This window comes from Antrostomus carolinensis, unplaced genomic scaffold (assembly GCF_000700745.2).
Source record: "Antrostomus carolinensis isolate BGI_N321 unplaced genomic scaffold, ASM70074v2 scaffold6938, whole genome shotgun sequence".
NCBI lineage: Eukaryota > Metazoa > Chordata > Aves > Caprimulgiformes > Caprimulgidae > Antrostomus > Antrostomus carolinensis.
The window spans coordinates 13303-33257 of NW_010330833.1; the positions used below are offsets into that span (position 1 = coordinate 13303).

Genomic DNA, 19955 nt, shown 5'->3' on the forward strand with positions numbered 1-19955 from the left:
TTTGAGGCAGGACTGAGATGCTTATTCTGTCTTTTGGAAGAAACTTCCAGCCAGGACTTGTAAAAATGTTTATTGTCTATTTTTACAGTTAGTAAAATCTCTCTCAGGCCCACAGCTTTGTTTACAAGCATTTGATGAAGGACCAGCAAAGATGTACTTGTCTGTCCTGCAAAGATATTCCTATGCTTGACTAGAAACTTTGAGAACATTTAACATTTCCTTAAAAGAAGGGAGTTTTCCAGTACAAAATAAACACAGCAAGATTGCATATAATTCAGGAAAAACCAGCAGCAGCAGGGAAGTGTATAATATCAACCCCAGTCAACAGGGGATGGGATGCCAAGGCAAGCCAGCCACAGTATTGCTGCATTTTTTGATTATATGTCACTGCTCTGTAATAACAGGCTAATAAATCTTAAAATAAGTAAATGCATCCAAAAATATACAATCAAAACACTCACCTGTGCTTCTTCCTGCTGCTTTTTCAATTGTTCTAACATGGCTTTAAATTCTGCCTCCTTCTGCTCTGCCTCCTCCAACGTGGCCTGGTTCTGCTCTTCATAAGCCATAGCTACCACAGCCAAAATTAGATTAACCAGATAGAAGGATCCCACAAAGATCACCAAGACAAAGAAGATCATGTAGGTTTTTCCTGCTGCTCGTAAGGTCTGGATGTAGAAAAGAATGGTAGAGGGAAAAGAAAAGGAAAAGGGAAAGCAATTTGAAAGTGACAGCTGATACGTGAACTGATCTCAACTTTCTTGACCTGAATGGTTCTAAGAAAATATAGTGGTGCTGAATATTTAACACCTCAGCACTGCCACCACAAAGCACTAAGACACTGCACATTCGTTAGCCATAAACACAAAAGGTGACATCCCCCCCTCTTCTCTTAAGGGAACATCCAGCGGATGCAAACTGAAAATGATTCAGAAGTACAGTGTGAAACTCAATGCTCAGACTCCCTTAAACAAAACAAAACCGAAGAAAAGCCATTTCAGCAAGGTCCCCAAACTGTCCTCAGGTTACAAGGAAACACTCTGCCCTCCAAAGTGCCTGAGCACCTTCCATGCACAGAGCTGAACTGCTCATAATCTTCTGCAGCAGGCGGTCAGGTTCTTCCAGAATTAATTCACAGTTCAGCTGTACGCATGCTGAGGATCTCCCATCCCTTAGAAGTACACCACCTGCTTACAGGTAATGTCCCCCTTCTCCTCAACACACAATACCTCATTGTGCACCTTTAGGTGTAGTTACTCTTTCAGATAGGAGGAATAAAATAAAGCTTCTCTCATTTTCCTTTCCCATATTGTCCCCAAATTCTCATCTTGTGTAACACTGAAGCAAAGTGTTTACTTACTAACTGATACAAGTTTTCCCAAAAGTCCTGAGTCATAAGGCGAAATAAAGCCAGAAAAGCCCAGCTGAAAGTGTCAAAGCTTGTGTAACCGTAGTTGGGGTTCCGTCCTGCTTTCATGCACGTGTAACCCTCTGGACATTGACTGTGAAAAAGACAACAACCATTTCAGGGCATTAAGGCAGTTAAATGATAGAGCAAGTTGACAATGTGCACATTATCCATGCTCACGTGGATTTTCACAACCCTTGTCACAAATGGCATGCATTTTGATTTGGGTGTCAAGGAAGAAGAGCAGACAAGGAGACTGACAGGATTTCAGAAGAGCCCTGTTTATCTCTGTCCTATGGAAACAAGATGTGGCACCACAAGGCTTTGCGCCCAACGTGAGCCGAAAGGACTAGCTTTTGCCCCAAGTGTCTTTAGAGCTGAAGGACTGGGTGAAAAACCAATTGGAAGCACATGGAAAGTTTCCATTTCTGAACCTCCATCCCCTATTTCTCTGATGAGTCTGATGATTGGATTGAGAGGGGAAATAATGCCCCTGATAATCATCATTAGATGTACCTGTCTCCTGAGATGACATGGAAAATGTCAGCTTACACTGTATTAGTCAAACAGATAGTAACAATGGATTAACAATTAGATTAAGAAAAGTGAAACCTTTTACATGTGAAATAACACCAGAACCAACAAAGGAAGCAACAGGAAATATTACAAAGGTTTTGCCATCATGAGCCAACACAGCAATTAAGAGTCTCTGTTTAATAAAGCTCAACACTCACCCTGCATCTGAGCTGTTACCACAGAGCAAAGGATCAGGGGCACCAGGAATTATGTAAAAATTTGCTGAAGAAGATGAAAAAGAAAAGATTACATGCACACACATATGGAGTTAGAGGATTTAACATACTATAGCACTATAAAAACCTTCCCTTAAGAGCTCTCTAGATCCATGACTGGTAAATTTATCAATAAACTAACTCAGCTTTCAATAACATCAGCCCCACTAACTGTGCCTGAGTTTAAACACCCTTCTGGAAGTCAGTATTGTATTTTGAGTAAAGATTTAAAACTAGCTGACTGCACAGTAGAGAAGCTCAAAGCGAGAAAGAAACTAAGTTATAAAAACTTGTAGAAGCTGGTTCCTTGATCATCCACAGCATCATTTACAGCTCTGAAATCCTGCCAGTGAGGAAAGATGCTGCAAAGCAGAAACAGGTACCAACTTCACGTACATTTGCTGAAGAACTCAGTGAAACTAAGTGAAGGACCTGACATCCAGCCCAGGGATTTAAATGGGCAGAGTTACTTCCCATTGACTGTATTTAAAAGGTTTGTAATTGGAAACAAAACTGAAAAAAAGAATTTAAAAATGTATTTTTACCAAAATATTTAGCTAAAAGAGCACAGCTAAGACCTTCTAAAGGATGAACCCAACTAGAAACACCTTAACAAGGACAGGTTTCTAAAAACTGAAAAAAATCTGCACAAAGGGTTTTCACTGTGCAAAGCTGGACACACCACACCACGAGCCACGTCAGAAATCCTGGTCAGCAGCAATAAGCCAAATAAGAAGGTTTTAAGGAGTATCACTGCAGAAATACCTACACATATTGTTGGTGTATTCCTCCCAGTCAAAGCCCCTAGAGCCGTTATCCAGGAAAGTCTCATTCACATTAATTGGCCATATCACACACTTGTTCCTCAAATTGCCCATAAACAGCTGCAACCCAATCAGAGCAAAGACACTGAGACAAAACACTGTCAAGATCATTACATCCGACAGCTTCTTCACAGACTGAATTAGGGCACCCACAATGGTCTTCAAGCCTGCAGAGAAGAAAACAAGACTAGAAATCACTCCTGTAGAATGAAAAGACATCGACAATTCAAATACCCACAGTACCTTATAACCAGCATATGGTGGCAAAAGGTTGTTGCTATAAAAGGGTCGGGTTCCTGGGAACCACCACTTGCATTCAGGTTTTCCACACAGTACGATAAAGGTGATGTACAAACCAAGCTCACTGGTTTCGATGGTGAAGTAGCAATAGTTTGAACAAACCAGAACACCAGCGTTCATCCCTGCCAATACCCCAGCCTTGCGGCAGAGGATGCAAAGCGTCTTCACGAGACGTTGCCATAAAAGCTGGGTTTGTCTAAACAAAGATGTTAAATGAAGATAACACCACTTCAAACCTCTCCATGGACACATTTAGTTGTGTTTAAGTCTGGCTTATTGGCACAAACTACAACAACTGACAAAGATCAAATACCTTTTGAAATGTCTACATCTTAAGTTTCTACGGCTTGACTAAACTGTTTCAGCGCTTCCCTTTTCCTCGCGGGAGCTGGATCTTCCATTCAGATCACGGGTTTTGTTACAGGTAGGGCAGGATTTCACCTGGAGTTGCTGGCTCTTTGGGTTTTATCAAGGCCATCAGGATCACTAATAGGTAAGGCTCAATATTAAAAATCAGCTTAGGCATAAGTCAAGAATCCTGCTGGTTTTCCAAACCAGTCTGGTTTGTAAAAGGAACCATCCATGAACTAGGGGAAGAACGCAGCACTAAAGCTTGCAGGAGACAGATCTAAATGAGCAAGAATTTTGGATGCAGAAACAATACAGGATTAGGATCCTCTATTCAGCCTTTCTGATGTTAAATGGGATGATCTTGCATTTATAAATGAGTAGTGAAGGGGAAAAAAATAAATAAAAATCATAGATCCAGTTGAATTTGGGGCAAATCAGATCCAAGTCTGGCTGAAACCACACGAGCACTCTGCAATAAACCTTTGACAAGAAACCTTTCTATACCATAGAGGTTTGATCCATACAGGAACACAAAGATTCAGATCCAGTCAAATTTGGGGCAAATCAGATCCAAGTCTCTGGCTGAAACCACATGAGCACTCTGCAACAAACCTTTGACAAGAAACCTTTCTATACCAACAGAGGTTTGATCCATACAGGAACACAAAGATTCAAAACCACATCAATAAAAATGAATTCTTTTGGAGGAATAATGTTTTAAAATATTTTTTACTTCAATCTTCAAAACTTTTAATCAATGCCAAAGCTCTACTCCAACACAAAGTGTTTTTTTTACTGTTATTTCAGGCAGACAAATGACCATTCCAGCACTCGTTTGCATGCTCATCTCCACTCTCAATACACACCACTCCGCTCATGCAGCCGTTTACACCAGCGCTGGTGATTCTGGTTTGTATGTTGCTCTCTCATAGGCATATAAAGACAATAGGATTTTGAATCACAATCATAAACTGGCAGCAAGAGTGTCCCCAGTCCAGTCAAAGGACAAATACAACTTTAACAACTTTCAAGTGAAGCCGTCGCCTTCAGGTACTGCAGATCCAGATTTACCCCTGGCTCCTATTTAATGGAGCTGTGTCACAGGCTGGCAGTGCACGGAGATGGATGGCATTAGTCAATTAAAACACTAATAACTCAAATGCCAATAAAAAGCTTTAGATCACCAGAGTTTAAGATGGTTTATCAAGCTATCAGATGGAAGCAATATTTTGATACTGTAGCTCATAGGTGCCACAGACTGTTCCTGTTACACAAATCCTTCTACCTGCACTTTATCCAGTAGCACGTCATATTCTTGTAATATTTCCTATTTTTATCTCATGTAAAAAAAAACCACACTAAAGACAATTCCAATTATTGACAGAAGATGTAGTTAGCACTTGTCATAACAGCAAGGTAATTTTCTCATTAGCTCAGCGCAGTGTTAACATTTCCATTCCATTCCATACACTGAAGCAGAAGGGGAACCCCTTTAGATTTTAATATTAAGTGTATTCTAAAAATCACTTCTTCCCTGAGACGTGATAGGACTGAAACCCATAAAGAGCACCCCTATGCCTAAGTTCAGATTAAACAACCCAAAAGGCTAATTACACAAATGCTTTACATTGTGTATTGTTAGTCACATAATCGAGAGGGGAGCAAGGTTTGTGCTTTACCTACGTGCCGCAGAACCACAGCGGGGCCAATCCTATCCCAGATACCAATAACCAAAGCTTTGTCATTTACAGTTCCAGCCATGGATGTGTTCAGTGTGCCCAACACTCAAACTGCTGAGGAATCCCCTCAGCAAATCATTCCTTTCATTAAAACTATGGCTGCACTGAACTTTGAAGATCCCACACCCTCCCCTTGCTGTCACTTGAAATAAAAGGAAAACTCCATTTGTTTTTGAGTAGCATGGAGAGAACGATACAAAACTCGGTTCTGCTCCTTTCCATAGGAAGACAAGACATGCTGTCACACATTGAGTAACTGGCTCATTAAAGTTGCATCATCTTCACTTTGCTCTGATTATGAAAGCAAAACACATATGAAACTCATTTGAACATCGATGCTTTACTTTGAGAGAGCCAGTTAATACCTGGAGCAGGCTGATAGAATCTCAGCTGCACTTCAGATGCCTCTAGTGCAGCGCTAATAGCAATTACCAAATACCTTTTGCTCTTTGTATGTGCACTGCCAAACATTAAGGAAGGCTAAGTAAGAAGATTATTCTAGCATACTCTCATTCGGTGCAAGGAAAGCAGCTGCCACTTAAGAACATCATGCACAACAGCCATGTACATCTGATGGGTTTAGCAGTCTGGAATGGGGACAAAAGTGATGGGTCCCTACAATTCCATTGTCTCTTTTTCTGGCAAACGTATATGCAAGTGTAGCCTGAGAAAGCAAAAGAATCATTATCAGTTAATGCATTAGGAAACAAAACACAACGAAATAGAAGAGCAAAACTCAATCAAGTGATTATTTAAGGTGCCCACCTTGAGACAGGTCAAGCACCTGAAAAACTGGAAAACGACAGATGCTTCAGTGCCTATGAAAACTGAATTTTGGCCTTAAAATCAGGGACACTTTTGAGAAACCATCTGCACAAGACTTTTCTAGACAAGAATTCATTATCAGAATCATATTCTCTGTCCATGATGCACCCGTGGTCTCTTAAAATAAAGGAAGGGCCACTGCTTACCCTCTGACACCCAGACTGAGTTAGGAGACTAGAAGTAGCCTTGTAAGTGAAGGTTCTGCAAAGTCCAATTGTGGGGGTGGCACAGGAAAAATGCAGGTCTATGAATGAGAACTTCTGGCTCAGTGAAAGCTCAGTCACTACTTTGGGCCACACACTATTGCAATAAGAGCCGACAACCGGTTCCATTGCAACACACAAATGCAAAAGTTGGTAGTGCCAATGCTCTGTTTAGCTTAGTCCATCTCAAAACAGCAGCATCAACCCTTTCTGAAGACGGGAAGCCAAGCTCATTGTCATTACCTAGAAGACAACCTGCCCCAGATCCCATCTGACTCCAAGTAACTGAAGTAGACTCATGCAGAAAGGTTTTAATCTTGGTTGGGTTTTGTTCACTTGCTTTACACAGTTATTCCTAAAACAACACTAGAAACACTGATGTTAACAAGATGACTTGCTGAGCAAGAAACTGTTCAGGCTGAGGAGGGAGAGCCTGATCCTTTATTCATGTGGAACTAAACTTTAGGCTTGGCTTTCAGCTCGGAGATCCGATAGCCACGTGCGTAGAGAGGGATAAAGAAGTATGGAGGAACAGCAGGTTGTTCATCCCACGATTTGATGGCCCAGAAGCCTTAATTTCAAATGTCTCTGTTTATACAGACTGCAAAGCCCATCACAAAGATCTGAGAAATAAGCGATGCAGGATGAGAGGGGAGATACGGAAAAGAGACACACGCACAACCAGCCTTTAATGCTTAATGGTTCTCACCTGGAATGACAGAGATAGTTTTCAAAGCTCGGAGAACTCTGAAAGTTCTCAATGCTGAGACATTCCCAAGGTCCACAAACTCTGTGACATATCTGCAATGAGGGAGGTCACACACAAAAAACACAATGACAATACACACACCAAAAATAACAACAACTACAGACAAAGCAATACATCACTCACAGGGGCCTGTACCCAACAGCTAACACCAACCGGAGGCCGCCTTACCTGGAATTACAGAAATAGTTTTCAAAGCTCTCAGAACCCTGAAAGTGCGCAGAGCTGAAACATTGCCTAGGTTTACAAACTCTGTTATATACCTGCAGAATTAAACCAGAGTTAATGGCACCGTTGGGGTCACCTTCCTTTTCATATAGTTGTCTGTCTGTAGGAAACAGCTTGTCATTTAAAACACTTCAGAACTGGCAATTTAAAAAAAAATAATAATAAAAAAAGAGACAGAAAATTTCAGAGCCAAAACACAGTTTAAAGTCTCTCCACACTGCAACCAGCTTGGCCAGGTGTTCTCACCTAGACAGGATGTGAAAATTTCACACTATCTCTACAGAAGATGGGAATTGTAAAACTGACAGAGAGGCGAGGAGACTTGGAGACATCACCTCAGTTCAATGGTTTCAGGTATATTCACTTCATTTGGTGTTTTTAATAAACTATGATCATCTTTGGCTTTGATTAGCATCATTTTAATCCTTTATGCTTTACTACCTGTTTGTGAAGCACAGGTAGGTCTGATTAACCCCATTTTACAAGGGGATAAACCTGAGATACACAGAGGATAAGAGGTTTAATGCAAGGTTAACAGAGTTGTATTTTACCACAACTTTGAGTATTTCCCCTGTGCTGTCTGTGGAGAAACACGGTATGAAAAAGCACAAGAAATGCACAATATTAAAGATTCTTCCTGGTGCAGAAAGGCCTCAAGTTTTATAAAACTTAGACCCTGCTAGTGGGATTTAAATAACACAGAGGCTTGCTCTAGCCCTTGACACGAAAAAGGATTGTATTTGAAGTCTACAGGCAACCTCACTGGAAATAAGGAGGTTACAGAGTTAGATCAGCTGGAGATTTAGCACACTTATTTCAGACCAAGGCATTGGGCCTTCTAAAGCTGGCATGCTGTTACGTGTTAATTTATCCAGAAATAAAGGAAATAACTAATTCACAGATGGAGTTTGACCTGTGTGCACAGAACTGGGAGCCTCAGCTGCACAGGTGTGTTTGTGCACAGCAGATCCCCATCTGTTCAGCAGTAAAACCAGTGTCAGCGAGTTACTGGTCATTTGCCTTTTGTGTCCAACTCTTTGCATATAATTTAAATACATAGAAAAAACTAGAGAGAAAAAGAAGCAGAAGCTCAAGAAAATCAACAATCTTGGGTGTAGAATCCAGCCCCCTACCAAAAAAGGCATTTTATAAAATTAAAGCATCTTACTACAGTTAAATTCAAGTGTTCTGACCCCTTGAAAATTAGGCTCTATGATCCCTCAATTTCATCATCTTGTGTTGACTACAGGAACCCAAACATGCACACGTGCAATATTCCAAAAACACATGTAAAAGGGGAAAAAGAAAAAAGAAATCTGTTCTGCCAGCGACTCAGAATACCAGTGACATACACCTGGTTTTCATCAGTGGCATTAAGTCTAATCAACAATCAACACAGGTCATTAAGGAAAAAGAAAATAATTAAAAAAATCAGAAATCTAGCATGCATCTCCTGGTTCAGCTGTGAATTCAGACATCCCCCATGAATCCTCATTATTAGACCAAGGAAAGCTGATCTGGCACAAGAGAAAAGATTGGAGAAGGAAAATAAAGTGTCTCCTTTTCTGACAACGCACCAGAAATGGGTTAATAACTGTTCAACCTTATGTCACAGCCCGGGAAATCTTAATACACAAGCCCAAGGAGGGAAGGGGTGGTAGAGACTAGAATTTAGGGATATTTGGCTTCTAGTCCTGTGCTTTACAGGACAAGCTGCCACTCTGGCATGGGAGCAATCTAAACTGCTAGGTGCTATTAGAAAGTCTTATATTAATAAAGGCAGTTTTCAGAAAATCATATTTTTTGCAGCAGCAACTCCACTAACTCCATGGAGTTGCATTTTAGATCTGAGACTCTGTGTCAGGCTAAAGCTTTCTTTTGAAAAAAATCAAGAAAGAAATCTTTTGGGGATTTGCTTCAGTTTTTCTTCATTTATTTTTTTCTTTCCATATCCACCCCTCTTCCTCAGGTCTCATCCCCTCCCGTATGCCACAAATACCTGAAATAATGTGAAAACACAACTTACGCCATCATGATCACACTGAAATCTAGCCAGTTCCATGGATCCCGTAGGAAAGTAAAGCCATCTATACAGAAACCTCTTGCAATAATTTTCACAAGTGATTCAAATGTATAAATACCAGTGAATGTATACCTGTTACGAGGAAGAGAGAGAGAGAGACGGGCTGAGAAATTTGGAGAAATGTCATTTCAGTCATGAAAAAAGATGAATTACAAAGAGTTTTGTCTAAATAAAACTGATATAAAAGATGACTTGGTTCCATGCTAACTTAAACGTGAGTAGGAACTGATTTCTCAATGGAAGAAAAACAAACATTCTGTGAGATTCTTAAAACCACAAGAAGTGTTACTTACTCCACATTCTTCGACCATTCAGGCGGGTTACTAAAAGTCATGAACACACAGTTGGTCAAAATAGTGCACATAATGATCATGCTAAATACTGTAGAACAAAGTCAAGGATCAAAGGGACACTGGGTGGCTCTTTACATCACCTTATGGCTCCCTGAAGATCACTGGGCTACAATAAAATTCAACAACAATTTCCAGTCTATTCTCTGTGGACTACAAATAAAAGCCAAGATGCTTCCAGCAGTCATGGGAAATAAGACTGGAGTGACTAGATATAAATAGTGTTTTTTACATCACCATTTAATTTATTTTATATTTTCTGGTATGTCTTAGCAATTCAAAAAATCACATGCCAAAATGCAAATATCTCCCTAAATAACTCCATCTATTCAGTAACATCAAAATATATTGTCTGCTAATATATCCAACAGGGAAGCAGCGTTGGAATCCATGGACACCTAGGATTTAACTCAGGGAAAATCTTACAGATCTTTCCAAACATCTCTGCATGTCCAGGATCTCGTGTGTCACGTTTACAGATGGAAGGTGCTGGACCAACTGATTCGAGGAGCGTCACAGGGGCAGCACAATTTCAGAATTAGAAGTAGATTTTAACTATTGAATTATGAGCAGAATGGTGAAATTCAGGGTCAGATCCAAAGCTGTTTGACTTCCAAAGCTGTTTAAGCAGACTCAAATGGATCTTAGATCAAAGCCCAAGCCCCACTGCCAGCATCTCAGTCTCAACCTGACAGATCTGTAGCTCTCAGCTGCGTCCCAGCGCACCCAGAGGGGAGGAAAGGCTACGAGAAATAACACACAAGCCAAAGAAAATCCTCCCAGCCTCAGATCCCAAGTTGAGTTTGAAGCATTAGAAGATGGAAAAGCTTTTTCTTCACATGAGATGTGGGAAGTCAGGATATAGAAGCCTCTAAAACAACTAGTGAATGTGTTTCTGTTTTAGAGTCACTTTCTAAAAACAAATAAACAGGGCAAAGCACCTCACTCAATATACTACCTTTGTAAAAATTTTTCCCCCCTTAATAACACCTACAGATGATGTTTCTGAAGCTATCAGAGCTGGCTGAACCCCTGCGGTGGAACATTTTGGAATAGCCTTGCCATTAGAAGGAAGTTTGAGAGATGCCAAAAGAGGAAGAAATTAGTCAGTGTCTAATTACACATAAGGTGTCTTGGGTTCCTTCTACAGACATTAATTGTCTGTAACCATTTTAGCAGCTAGTTAAAGCTCAACTGCTCTTCATGTGAAGCATAAACTTAAATGATATCTGTTCCAAAACTTATCCATGTCTGTGAACTGATGGAAGAATGGACACAGATAGGTACAATTTAGCAGAGAAAATAAATAAAGTGTTTACTTGATTGGATATGTCCAAAGGATCATGTTTTTCCATTCAAAAAACCTACATTTTTGAGTATGCTCTGAGGTCAATCTAACCTCTCCAGGTGCAGAACCATAATTCACAGACACTATTCGAACTGAGCAGTAAGACAACAACAGGTCAAGAGATTTTTCAATAAATACACAAAGGCAAAAATAACTCAGTAATAAAAAAGGATATGAATGTATCAAAATTTTAATAGCTATTCTTCTAAACAGATTAAAAGGACTTAAAATGTACAAGGCAGGTGTGGCACTAAATAGGAAGAGTGTTTTCCCTCTGTTTAGTACTACAAAGGTCTGTGGAGAAACAAAGAAAGAAAGAAAAAGAGAGAGAGAGAGAAAGTTAATGCATGGAAATCAGAGCATGAATTGTACCAAGAAAGACAAACAACTTCCATGCTAAAAAAAATAGCATTTTCTGCTTTTTTTTAAAGAATAAATCTCCTTTATGAAGTTCCCATTAGGGTAAAACATACCTACCAGTTCATCATGAATAATTCTACTCCAAACCATCCAATTTACTAGACACACAGAAGCAAAATCTCCCATCCAAGAGCGCGCACCGTCATCACGCGAGGGCAGAAGCGTTAGTACCCCTATTGAATAGGTAAGAACTGAAGTTCAAAGCAACTACAGATCACAAACTCAGGATTAGCAGAATTTTGATTAGCAGAATTAATTGAACCCAGACTTCACGTCACTGCCCCGTGCACGAGACCATCTTTATGGCACAGGGTTGGCGTAGCCTGTGCCTCCTTCCCAAACCTCGCTAAGAGCTACTACAACAAATGAGACAGCACCTCACCTGCAAAGAAAGATTTGACATGTAAGCACAAAGAAAACATCATGGTAGAGTTGTCACCACCCCAGCAGACCCGAGTCACACACCCATCATCCCCACTCATGGGTAATTTTGAGCACGTTCCACGTTGGTGCACTGACTCCAGGCACAGTCATGTGCTCTCATCGCCTTTAATTAGCGAGATGTTAAGGTTGGTTACTTTATACAGAACCTGTGGAATGAATCATGGAAACGTGAGGCAGAATCGATCTCATCTCTCCATCACCAGCCTTAAAATACAGACCAGCTACTTCATCTCCCCGCTAGCGAACATGCCTATCAAAATCACCGGCAGAATCGCACGCAGCCATCTGGAGAGGTAAAATTAGAACCATAGTTGCTTAATAGCAGCACACTCAATGCACCTACCCCTCGACTCCAAGGGAAAACAGGCAATTGGTGTGCACTGAAGAGCCAAAGCCCTTTCCCCAGCACCATCTTCCCATTTTTACATCCCCTCTGGGATGCTGCAGCATCAGCGAGAGGCAGGATGAAGCCTGGGAGCGTGGCAGGGGAAGGGAGTGAAGCCGGCCGTGCCGTGGGTTGGTTCCCCGGCACCAGCCCACCGTTTGGCACAGCCCCCGAGCCTCCCGGCGCCCAGCGCGAGGGAATCCACGAGGGCTTTCTGCCAACGCACTCACTGTGCTTCCCCAGGAGACTCACTCTCTTATGAAATTTGTCATTTCCCTCCTAGTAAGTGAAACAACGTCTTTTAGCTCATTTGGCTAAATTAGCCCATGGAGCAGTAAATTATTTGAAAAGGAAATCAAAAATCAGATTGTGGTTCAGCACCGGGTGAGAAAGATTAGTTATCATAACCGCTAATGCATCTCCCAACAAAAGCACTTTCAAGACAACCCTGGACAGCTCTTAAAATTGCAGCATCAAGAATTAATGAACAGATTACCTTGGCGTGTAACAATATTCTAAAAGGCCATAAGTTTTTCAAAATTGCAGATTACAGAGTGGTCAAGGGACGCTGGATTTTAAGAACCAGCTGTCTCCCTCTCCCAGACACCACAAACTTTCCAGGATTCATATTCTATTCACTTTTAAATCTTCTTTCACTGAGGCTTTGGAGCAGGATACCCATCACATTGGGATGTTCACGGGCTTCTGTTGCGTCCCTGACACAACACTGAGCTCTCAACTCTGCCACATCTTTCAAGCAATGAAATCTCTGATGTGACTGTGCTGAACATTACGTGGGCACGAGGTGAGCTGAGCAAAGACAGAGATTCCCCCAAACCCCCATGCTGTGGTTCTGGGAGGTGGTTTCATTTCGTTTTGCCTCCATTTCCACATGGGAAAAACCACCATGCAGGAGCCCTGTGGTTTGCTCAGACACGGCTCAGGAAGCCAGAAGTCAAACAGCTCTTCACATGGAGACACAGGTACGTACACGCTGCTTCACAGATGAAAACCAACCCAAAGACTTCAGACCTGTACTAGAAGAACAAGCCAGGCTCAGCTGGGGAAGGTGGATGTGAACTGCTCTCTGTGGAGGGTCAGAGACTGTTTGGCCCTGGCACGCTGGGGAGATGACATGGAAACACACCCTCTCAATAGCTGTTTCACAGGGATTGACCCAGAACTTTGGCATTCTCTGCTGTAACATCAGCTGCTTCATCCAACGATCAGGGCAATCGCCTCCCAAACGTGAACTCCACATTCTGCTTGTGAGCTTGGTCCTCCACCTATTCCGTGACCTTACACATGGCAGCTCCTTGTCTTCTCTTCCATGCTCTGCCCAGCTTTCTCTTTTTAGCCCATAATGCTCGTTGAACTCATTCCCGTCTATAAAGCCCATCATAACTGGGATCCTCAGCACAACCATAACACAAACAAGGTGCCGTACATTCCAGCCTGCTCACCGATTCTGATATTCCAAGATCTGCTGCTCCAGTTTCCATCCACATCTTCTAAAAAATCCTGGGTAAATCTCCTCTTGGCCTCATCAATAGAAAGAAACACACAAAAGCCAAAAAGTGTTTGGCAATTTAAAACCTTCTCTTAGTTTTTCTTTATGCTGCTGACATATTAAAACTCCATTTCAAAATGGCTGCACGCTCTTAAAATGTTTGCTGGGTCAGGTCCAAGAACATCTTTAAGCCCTTTTAAGATCTGCTGAGGTAAAGCTCAAAACTCAGAGCAAGGAGATACCTGGGGAAAGGCATTTTGCAGTCTTCTCCTCAGAGATGAAGTCTGCTTGAACTTTCAGAAGTCTCAGGTTGTTGTTAGAGAGTTGCAAAAAAAAGGCTCTGTCCACTTTGGCTTTCCTAAAGTTGGCTGGGAATCCACATTTTACAGAAAGCTTAGAAATAGTTCTCAAAGTAAGATCACAAAAGAGAAACCTTTGCTAAAGCCATTTGCAAAACAGTGCGTTGAAGAAGCGACGCCGGAGAGCGCGACAGCATCGATCCAGGGATGGCAAAAAGCATTCCAGTGACATGAAGATTGAAACCACTCTCGCTTCACGCAGCTTTTCCAGCATTTCTGTAATGGTTGAAAAGTGAGGAGGAGTAGGCAGAAGATTTAAGAAGAAAAACAGCTTTATGAACAGCCCAAGAACATATGGAACCATATTCCTACGGCGGTAACTGCTGACTGCCTTACTCTCCATGTCAAGCAAGAGAGTGACGGCGTTCTGATGACACCCCGAGCAAGTTACTTTAAAATAGCTATTTTCAAAATTAATTTACGGGGAACTCTGGCACCCCGTAGGCTGAAGAAATATACACAGAATTAAACGTCAATGCTAAATATTTTTCAAGTCTGTTTTGGCTCATAGACGTGTACTTCCTAATAGGGAAAAGACATTATTTAATACTTATTTTTCCATCCCCCTGCAAAAGGGGATAAATTTATTCTTTCTTAGTAACTTATTCTTCACCACTAAAAAGCTCATGGGAAGAAAGTATCTGCCACATTTTGCTCTTGCTTTCATTTCTTATTTCAAGCCCAAAATAGGAAAACCCTTGTTATATATATACTTTTTTAATTTATCAAATAAAACATTCCTGAAAGATATATTATAAAAAAAATAAATATTGTTCAATGCAATATTGAGAAATTGATCTGGATTTAAGTTCCAACAACCTCACAATCTGCCTATGTAAGGAAATTAATTCTGCCTCAGAAGCGGAAATGATTCTCCTTCCTTCCCCTCATCACCAGTGGGTTGCAGTTATTTAGGTGATTGCAGCAGAGATTCTCTCACCTCCTGGTCCATGCCACACTCTGCACGCCCTGCTCACGGCTAGGAAAGGCACACTTACTATTTCTACTCCTTTTAAGCCTACCAGAGAGATGGAGTGGAAGAAAAAAAACTAACATTAAACAGGCAAGACCTGGCAAAGGTAATTAGCTTTTGGAAATAAAGAGAAAAGGCTGATTTTTGAGATGGTCCTGATTCTTCTCTCTGTTTCAGTGACTTCACTGAAATGCAAAACCCACTAATGGCATCATAACCTTGTAGGGCTGTTACCTTGCCCTACAGAAGTCACCAGTGAAGGCTCCTTGAAGCACATGTTAGAGCCAGACATGCCTTCCCCAGGCTGGTCTCTCACATCCCTGTAATTTTCCCAGTTCCACACAGTCAAGGTGACATTCTGAACCAGAGGGCCCATTTCCAAACTGTGCATGTGACTTGACGAAGTTGCAAGTCACTCCATTGGCACATACGCACCAGAAAGATCCTCAGGTGCTCATCTGCAAGCTATAGGTGACCTCAGACAATCCCACTCCAGCCTCAGACGTTCACAGATGCATAAAGTCTTCTACAACTGCAGGGTTGATTTTTCCATTGAAATTTAATCCATCTAAGCTTGTATGTGGTTTTAATTCCCAGAATATTTAGGGACCTTCTACTGCCTCCTAAAAGGAGCCATTGCAGGAGCATGAGCACCTTTACCTTGTTCTGAAGCAAGTGTGAGATTCATACAGAGTGAAATGGAACTTACTTGAGGAAAATGACCTAAATGACCACAACCTGGCAAAAATAACGTTCAACGGGAAAGAACAAGGCGAGGAGTTGATTAGTAGGAGTGACAGCCTAGACCATAAATGGAAGAGAAGGAGAGAGAAGTCTAAAAGATAGAAAAAAACCCATTAAAAAACAGAAATATTAATAAGGTTGTGGAAATAAAAGAGGATGATGGTCCTTACCTATTGCTTAAGCAAACACTGAAGGAAAACTAGACTATGAGACAATCAACTGCTTTGCTTTCACTGCTAGGGATGCTCACATAGGTAAGTGCCCTGAATTTTGTTTGCACAAGGAAGTTCAGGTACCTGCCTTTTGGGGTTTTTAACTGAAACATTTCAGGTTTCCATAACAAATATCGTGGGCAACTATTGCTTCTACCACGTGCTTCAGGCAATTACTATTTACAAAACAAAGAATCATGAAGAAATTCTCTCTGGTACTTACATAAAGACAAAAAGGAGCTAAATTAGCTCCAAAACCTACTACCTGTGAGCAAAGGGAATTTGCTGATTCCCCTAAGAGTCCTTACTCTTGCAAAGTGAAATTGAGCAGAGAAAAGAGAAGCAGTTCGGACAAAACCATTGCTCGTAGGGTTGGTGACTTTTGACTCCCTGTAGCATGGTTCTGTTTCTAGGTCACAGTGTTTCCTCTTTAAATATCAGTTAACAGGCTGAAAGTTCAGCTTCTCAGTTAAAATGCAATTTCAGTTTCCTTAGATAAACCAAGAGCACCGTGTCCTACTGCAAGGAAAAGCCACCAGCTGATTTGTTCCTATGCATGCTGTACGTCTAGCTTTAAAAGAAAAGACCGATGATGCAAAACCTTCTGGCAAATGCTGGAGAAGGGGAAAAAAAAAACAAAACAAAAAATAAAATCTTGGAAAAGTTCCCATGATTCAAGCAGATTCGCAATTCCTGATGATTCAGAGAAGGGTCTTTTTTAATGGCCTTAAAAAAAAATTCTTTGTGGGAAGTCACTGACTATTTGAAGCAGCAAAGAAGTAGCAGGGACCTAAACTATCACCACGCTGAAGTGGATGCAAAAGAAAAAGCCAGTAAAATGTGAAGCCAGCGTTTATGGGAAGAGCAAGGAGGCTCTTGTCACAGAACAGTAAAGGATGAGGTTGGCAGGGCTGTGTGAATTTGTCTCCCAGCTCCAGAACCTTCCCCTCCATCAGCAGCTGTTCCAGCTCCGCAGGGAGCTCGCACCTCCACACCGCAGGCGCACCAAGCGAGCAGGAGCTCTGCAAGCAGCTACACACAGGAATGTACGGCTCTTCTGGAGACATGACAGATGCCTTCAAACTTGGGAAGGTGGCTTCTTTTTCTCTAAAAATGAAAGATTTATTGTGCTGGGAGGCAAATAAGGAGACTGATAAAGCGTGAGGGATAACAGGGTCCCCCTCTGCCTCCTACTTCTGCTGGAGCATTGAGACAACCAAGCGTTGGCCTTTACCCAACGCTCCAGGACAGGGCAGTGCCCACTACCTTTTCAGCTCTGCTCTCCTCTCTTAGAATCATAGAATGGTTTGGATTGGAAGGGACCTTAAAGATCATCCAGTTCCAACCCCCCTGCCAGCAGCAGGGACACCTTCCACTAGACCAGGTGGCTCAAAGCCTCATCCAGCCTGACCTTCAACACTTCCAGGGAGGAGCATCCACAACTTCCTTGGGCAACCTGTTCCAGTGTCTGACCACCCTCACAGTGAAGAACTTCTTCCTAATATCTCATCTAAACCTCCCCTCTTTCAGTTTAAACCCATTTCCCCTTGTTCTGTCATTAACTGCCCTTAGGAAAAGTCCTTCCCCAGCCTTCCTGGAGCCCCTTCAGGTACTGGGAGGCCCCTAGAAGGTCTCCCCGGAGCCTTCTCTTCTCCAGGCTGAACAGCCCCAACTCTCTCAGCCTGTCTTCATAGGAGAGGTGCTCCAGCCCTTGGATCATCCTCGTGGTCTTCCTCTGGACTTGTTCTAACTGGTCCATGTTTCTTAGTCAGAAAGAACACAGCCCATTTCTCCCACGTACACTGTCCGTTCAACTACACGAAGACAAAGAGGACGCAAAACACTCTGCTTGGATTTGCAGCCACATTTCATAACACCTACTTGGGTTGGGTGCAAGTGACCACGCACAGGACCATCCTGCAAACTGCTCTTCAGCTACATGTCTCTTTTTCACAGCCTGCCCAAACCAAAACTGGGCAACACCAGATTTGTTTAATAAAGAGAAAATATTTGTTTAATAAAAATAAAATATTTCTGAGGGATAACATAAGCTACCTTCTCACCAACAACAGCAGCTGACAAAACACTTCCTTAAGTACAACATCCACCTGAAGACCAGCCTGCCCAGTATTCAACACATATTTCAAAGCCCTGTACTCCCAGCACTGCTGACACAACGAATCAGTATTAAATTCACTAGTGGAAACACAGAAAAGAGCGATTGGTTAAACCCAACGTGAGCAGCAAATTCAGTTGATTTACTGGGAATAATGCCCTGCCAGTCACAGAGTCATTTCTGAGTGTGGCAAGAAATGCCTGTCCCAACACAAAGTCTAAAAACATGTTGTTACCCATGACAACTGCCTGATTCTACATGACAGCCATTCTACCCAAGTTTTGAACGGTCACATCACAACTGTTGGCACATGTACGATCAAACCTCCAGCTTCTCGAGTGGCACAGCTAAGCCTGAGTTGGAGACGGTAATTATCTCAGCTTATTCAAATGAAATTTCTATCAAAGAAAGCAACAAAATTAAACAGTACAAAAGAACCTTAGTTCTAAGTCATCTAGCCTTCTAAGAAAATCAGTGATCATGCTCTTCCTTATTCCACCAGGAGAAGATCCCTCCCCTCCATTTCCAGCACGGTGTTTGCTTACTCACCGCTTCCCTCACGACGCTTCATTTCTTAATACATTTTGGCACCCACAAATGCTTCCTATCACATCACCTTAATTCCACAGACAAATATTTTTAAAAAGAAAATATTATGAAGATGAAAGCGAGTTAATTAGTTTATCTCACTTCTTTTTTTGTCATGATTCTACATCCCACTGCTTCACAGCGATCACATTCAGATTGAATTCCATGCAAGTAATGAAATACACACTTAAAACTGTTACCAACACCCCTCAATTAAATTCTTCTTATTGCCTTCATGGTTAAAATTGGCACATTAGCACAACTTGATCTATTTTTAGTTTCCAGACCTTGTTCTCTTCACTCCATCCAAGCAGGTGCTTAAAGATTGATCATATGAACCTCAAAGAAAAATAGATAACAAACCAAACGAACAACACCCATCCAAAGAATCCATTTTTGTCTTCTACTTAAACCATACCCAAACCTGCAATTTCCTAAGAAAAAGGTGGTTTTAAGCAACTTCTTTCTTGCAGACTCACTTTCTGGGTCATATAATAAGGGTCAAAGTCCTCCAGTGGTACAGCAACCAGGCCTTTTGGGATGTCCCCGTAGATGAAAGGCAAATTCTTCCCCGCCTCAAGGTCACTGTTTGGTTTTGGTTTGCTGTCTTCATCGTCATCCCGGTGGCTGCTGTCTTGCTTTGGACGTTGCTTCTTTTTTAATTCTGCAATGTGTTTCTCAATGTTTGCCAGAGACTCCGGAGTGAAGGGTTTAAAACTATCAGGGCCTGGTGGTGCGAGCAGCCGCGCTGCCATCTTTTCATCCTGCAGCAGCTTCTTTAGTGATGTCGCACCCCGGACAGGTCAGCTCTGCAGGGGAGCAAAGAGCACAGGGAGAACAAAGTCAGTCACTGCAAAAAACAGGGGCAAGCACAGAGCATCCAAGAGCCACGGGCAGCTCTGGTCTTCAAGTCCTCATGGAGCAAAGCAAGCAGACCTGCTGCTCTTCAGTCACAGTACAAGCTACAGGCAGATGCACATCAAGTGCT

The 19955-nt window shown here is 41.9% G+C and overlaps 1 protein-coding gene across 1 annotated transcript in view; it reads right to left on the reverse strand.

Moving 5' to 3' along the window:
• The window catches only part of LOC104528878 (sodium channel protein type 8 subunit alpha), a 31549-nt gene extending 11827 nt beyond the window's left edge, over positions 1–19722 (reverse strand). Inside the window, 9 exon segments of the mRNA XM_010173023.1 lie at positions 462–668; positions 1361–1502; positions 2143–2206; positions 2969–3190; positions 7151–7242; positions 9462–9590; positions 9812–9901; positions 11392–11510; positions 19447–19722. Coding sequence (XP_010171325.1) covers positions 462–668; positions 1361–1502; positions 2143–2206; positions 2969–3190; positions 7151–7242; positions 9462–9590; positions 9812–9901; positions 11392–11510; positions 19447–19722 — 1341 coding nt within the window.
• Positions 19723–19955: the final 233 nt, after the last annotated feature.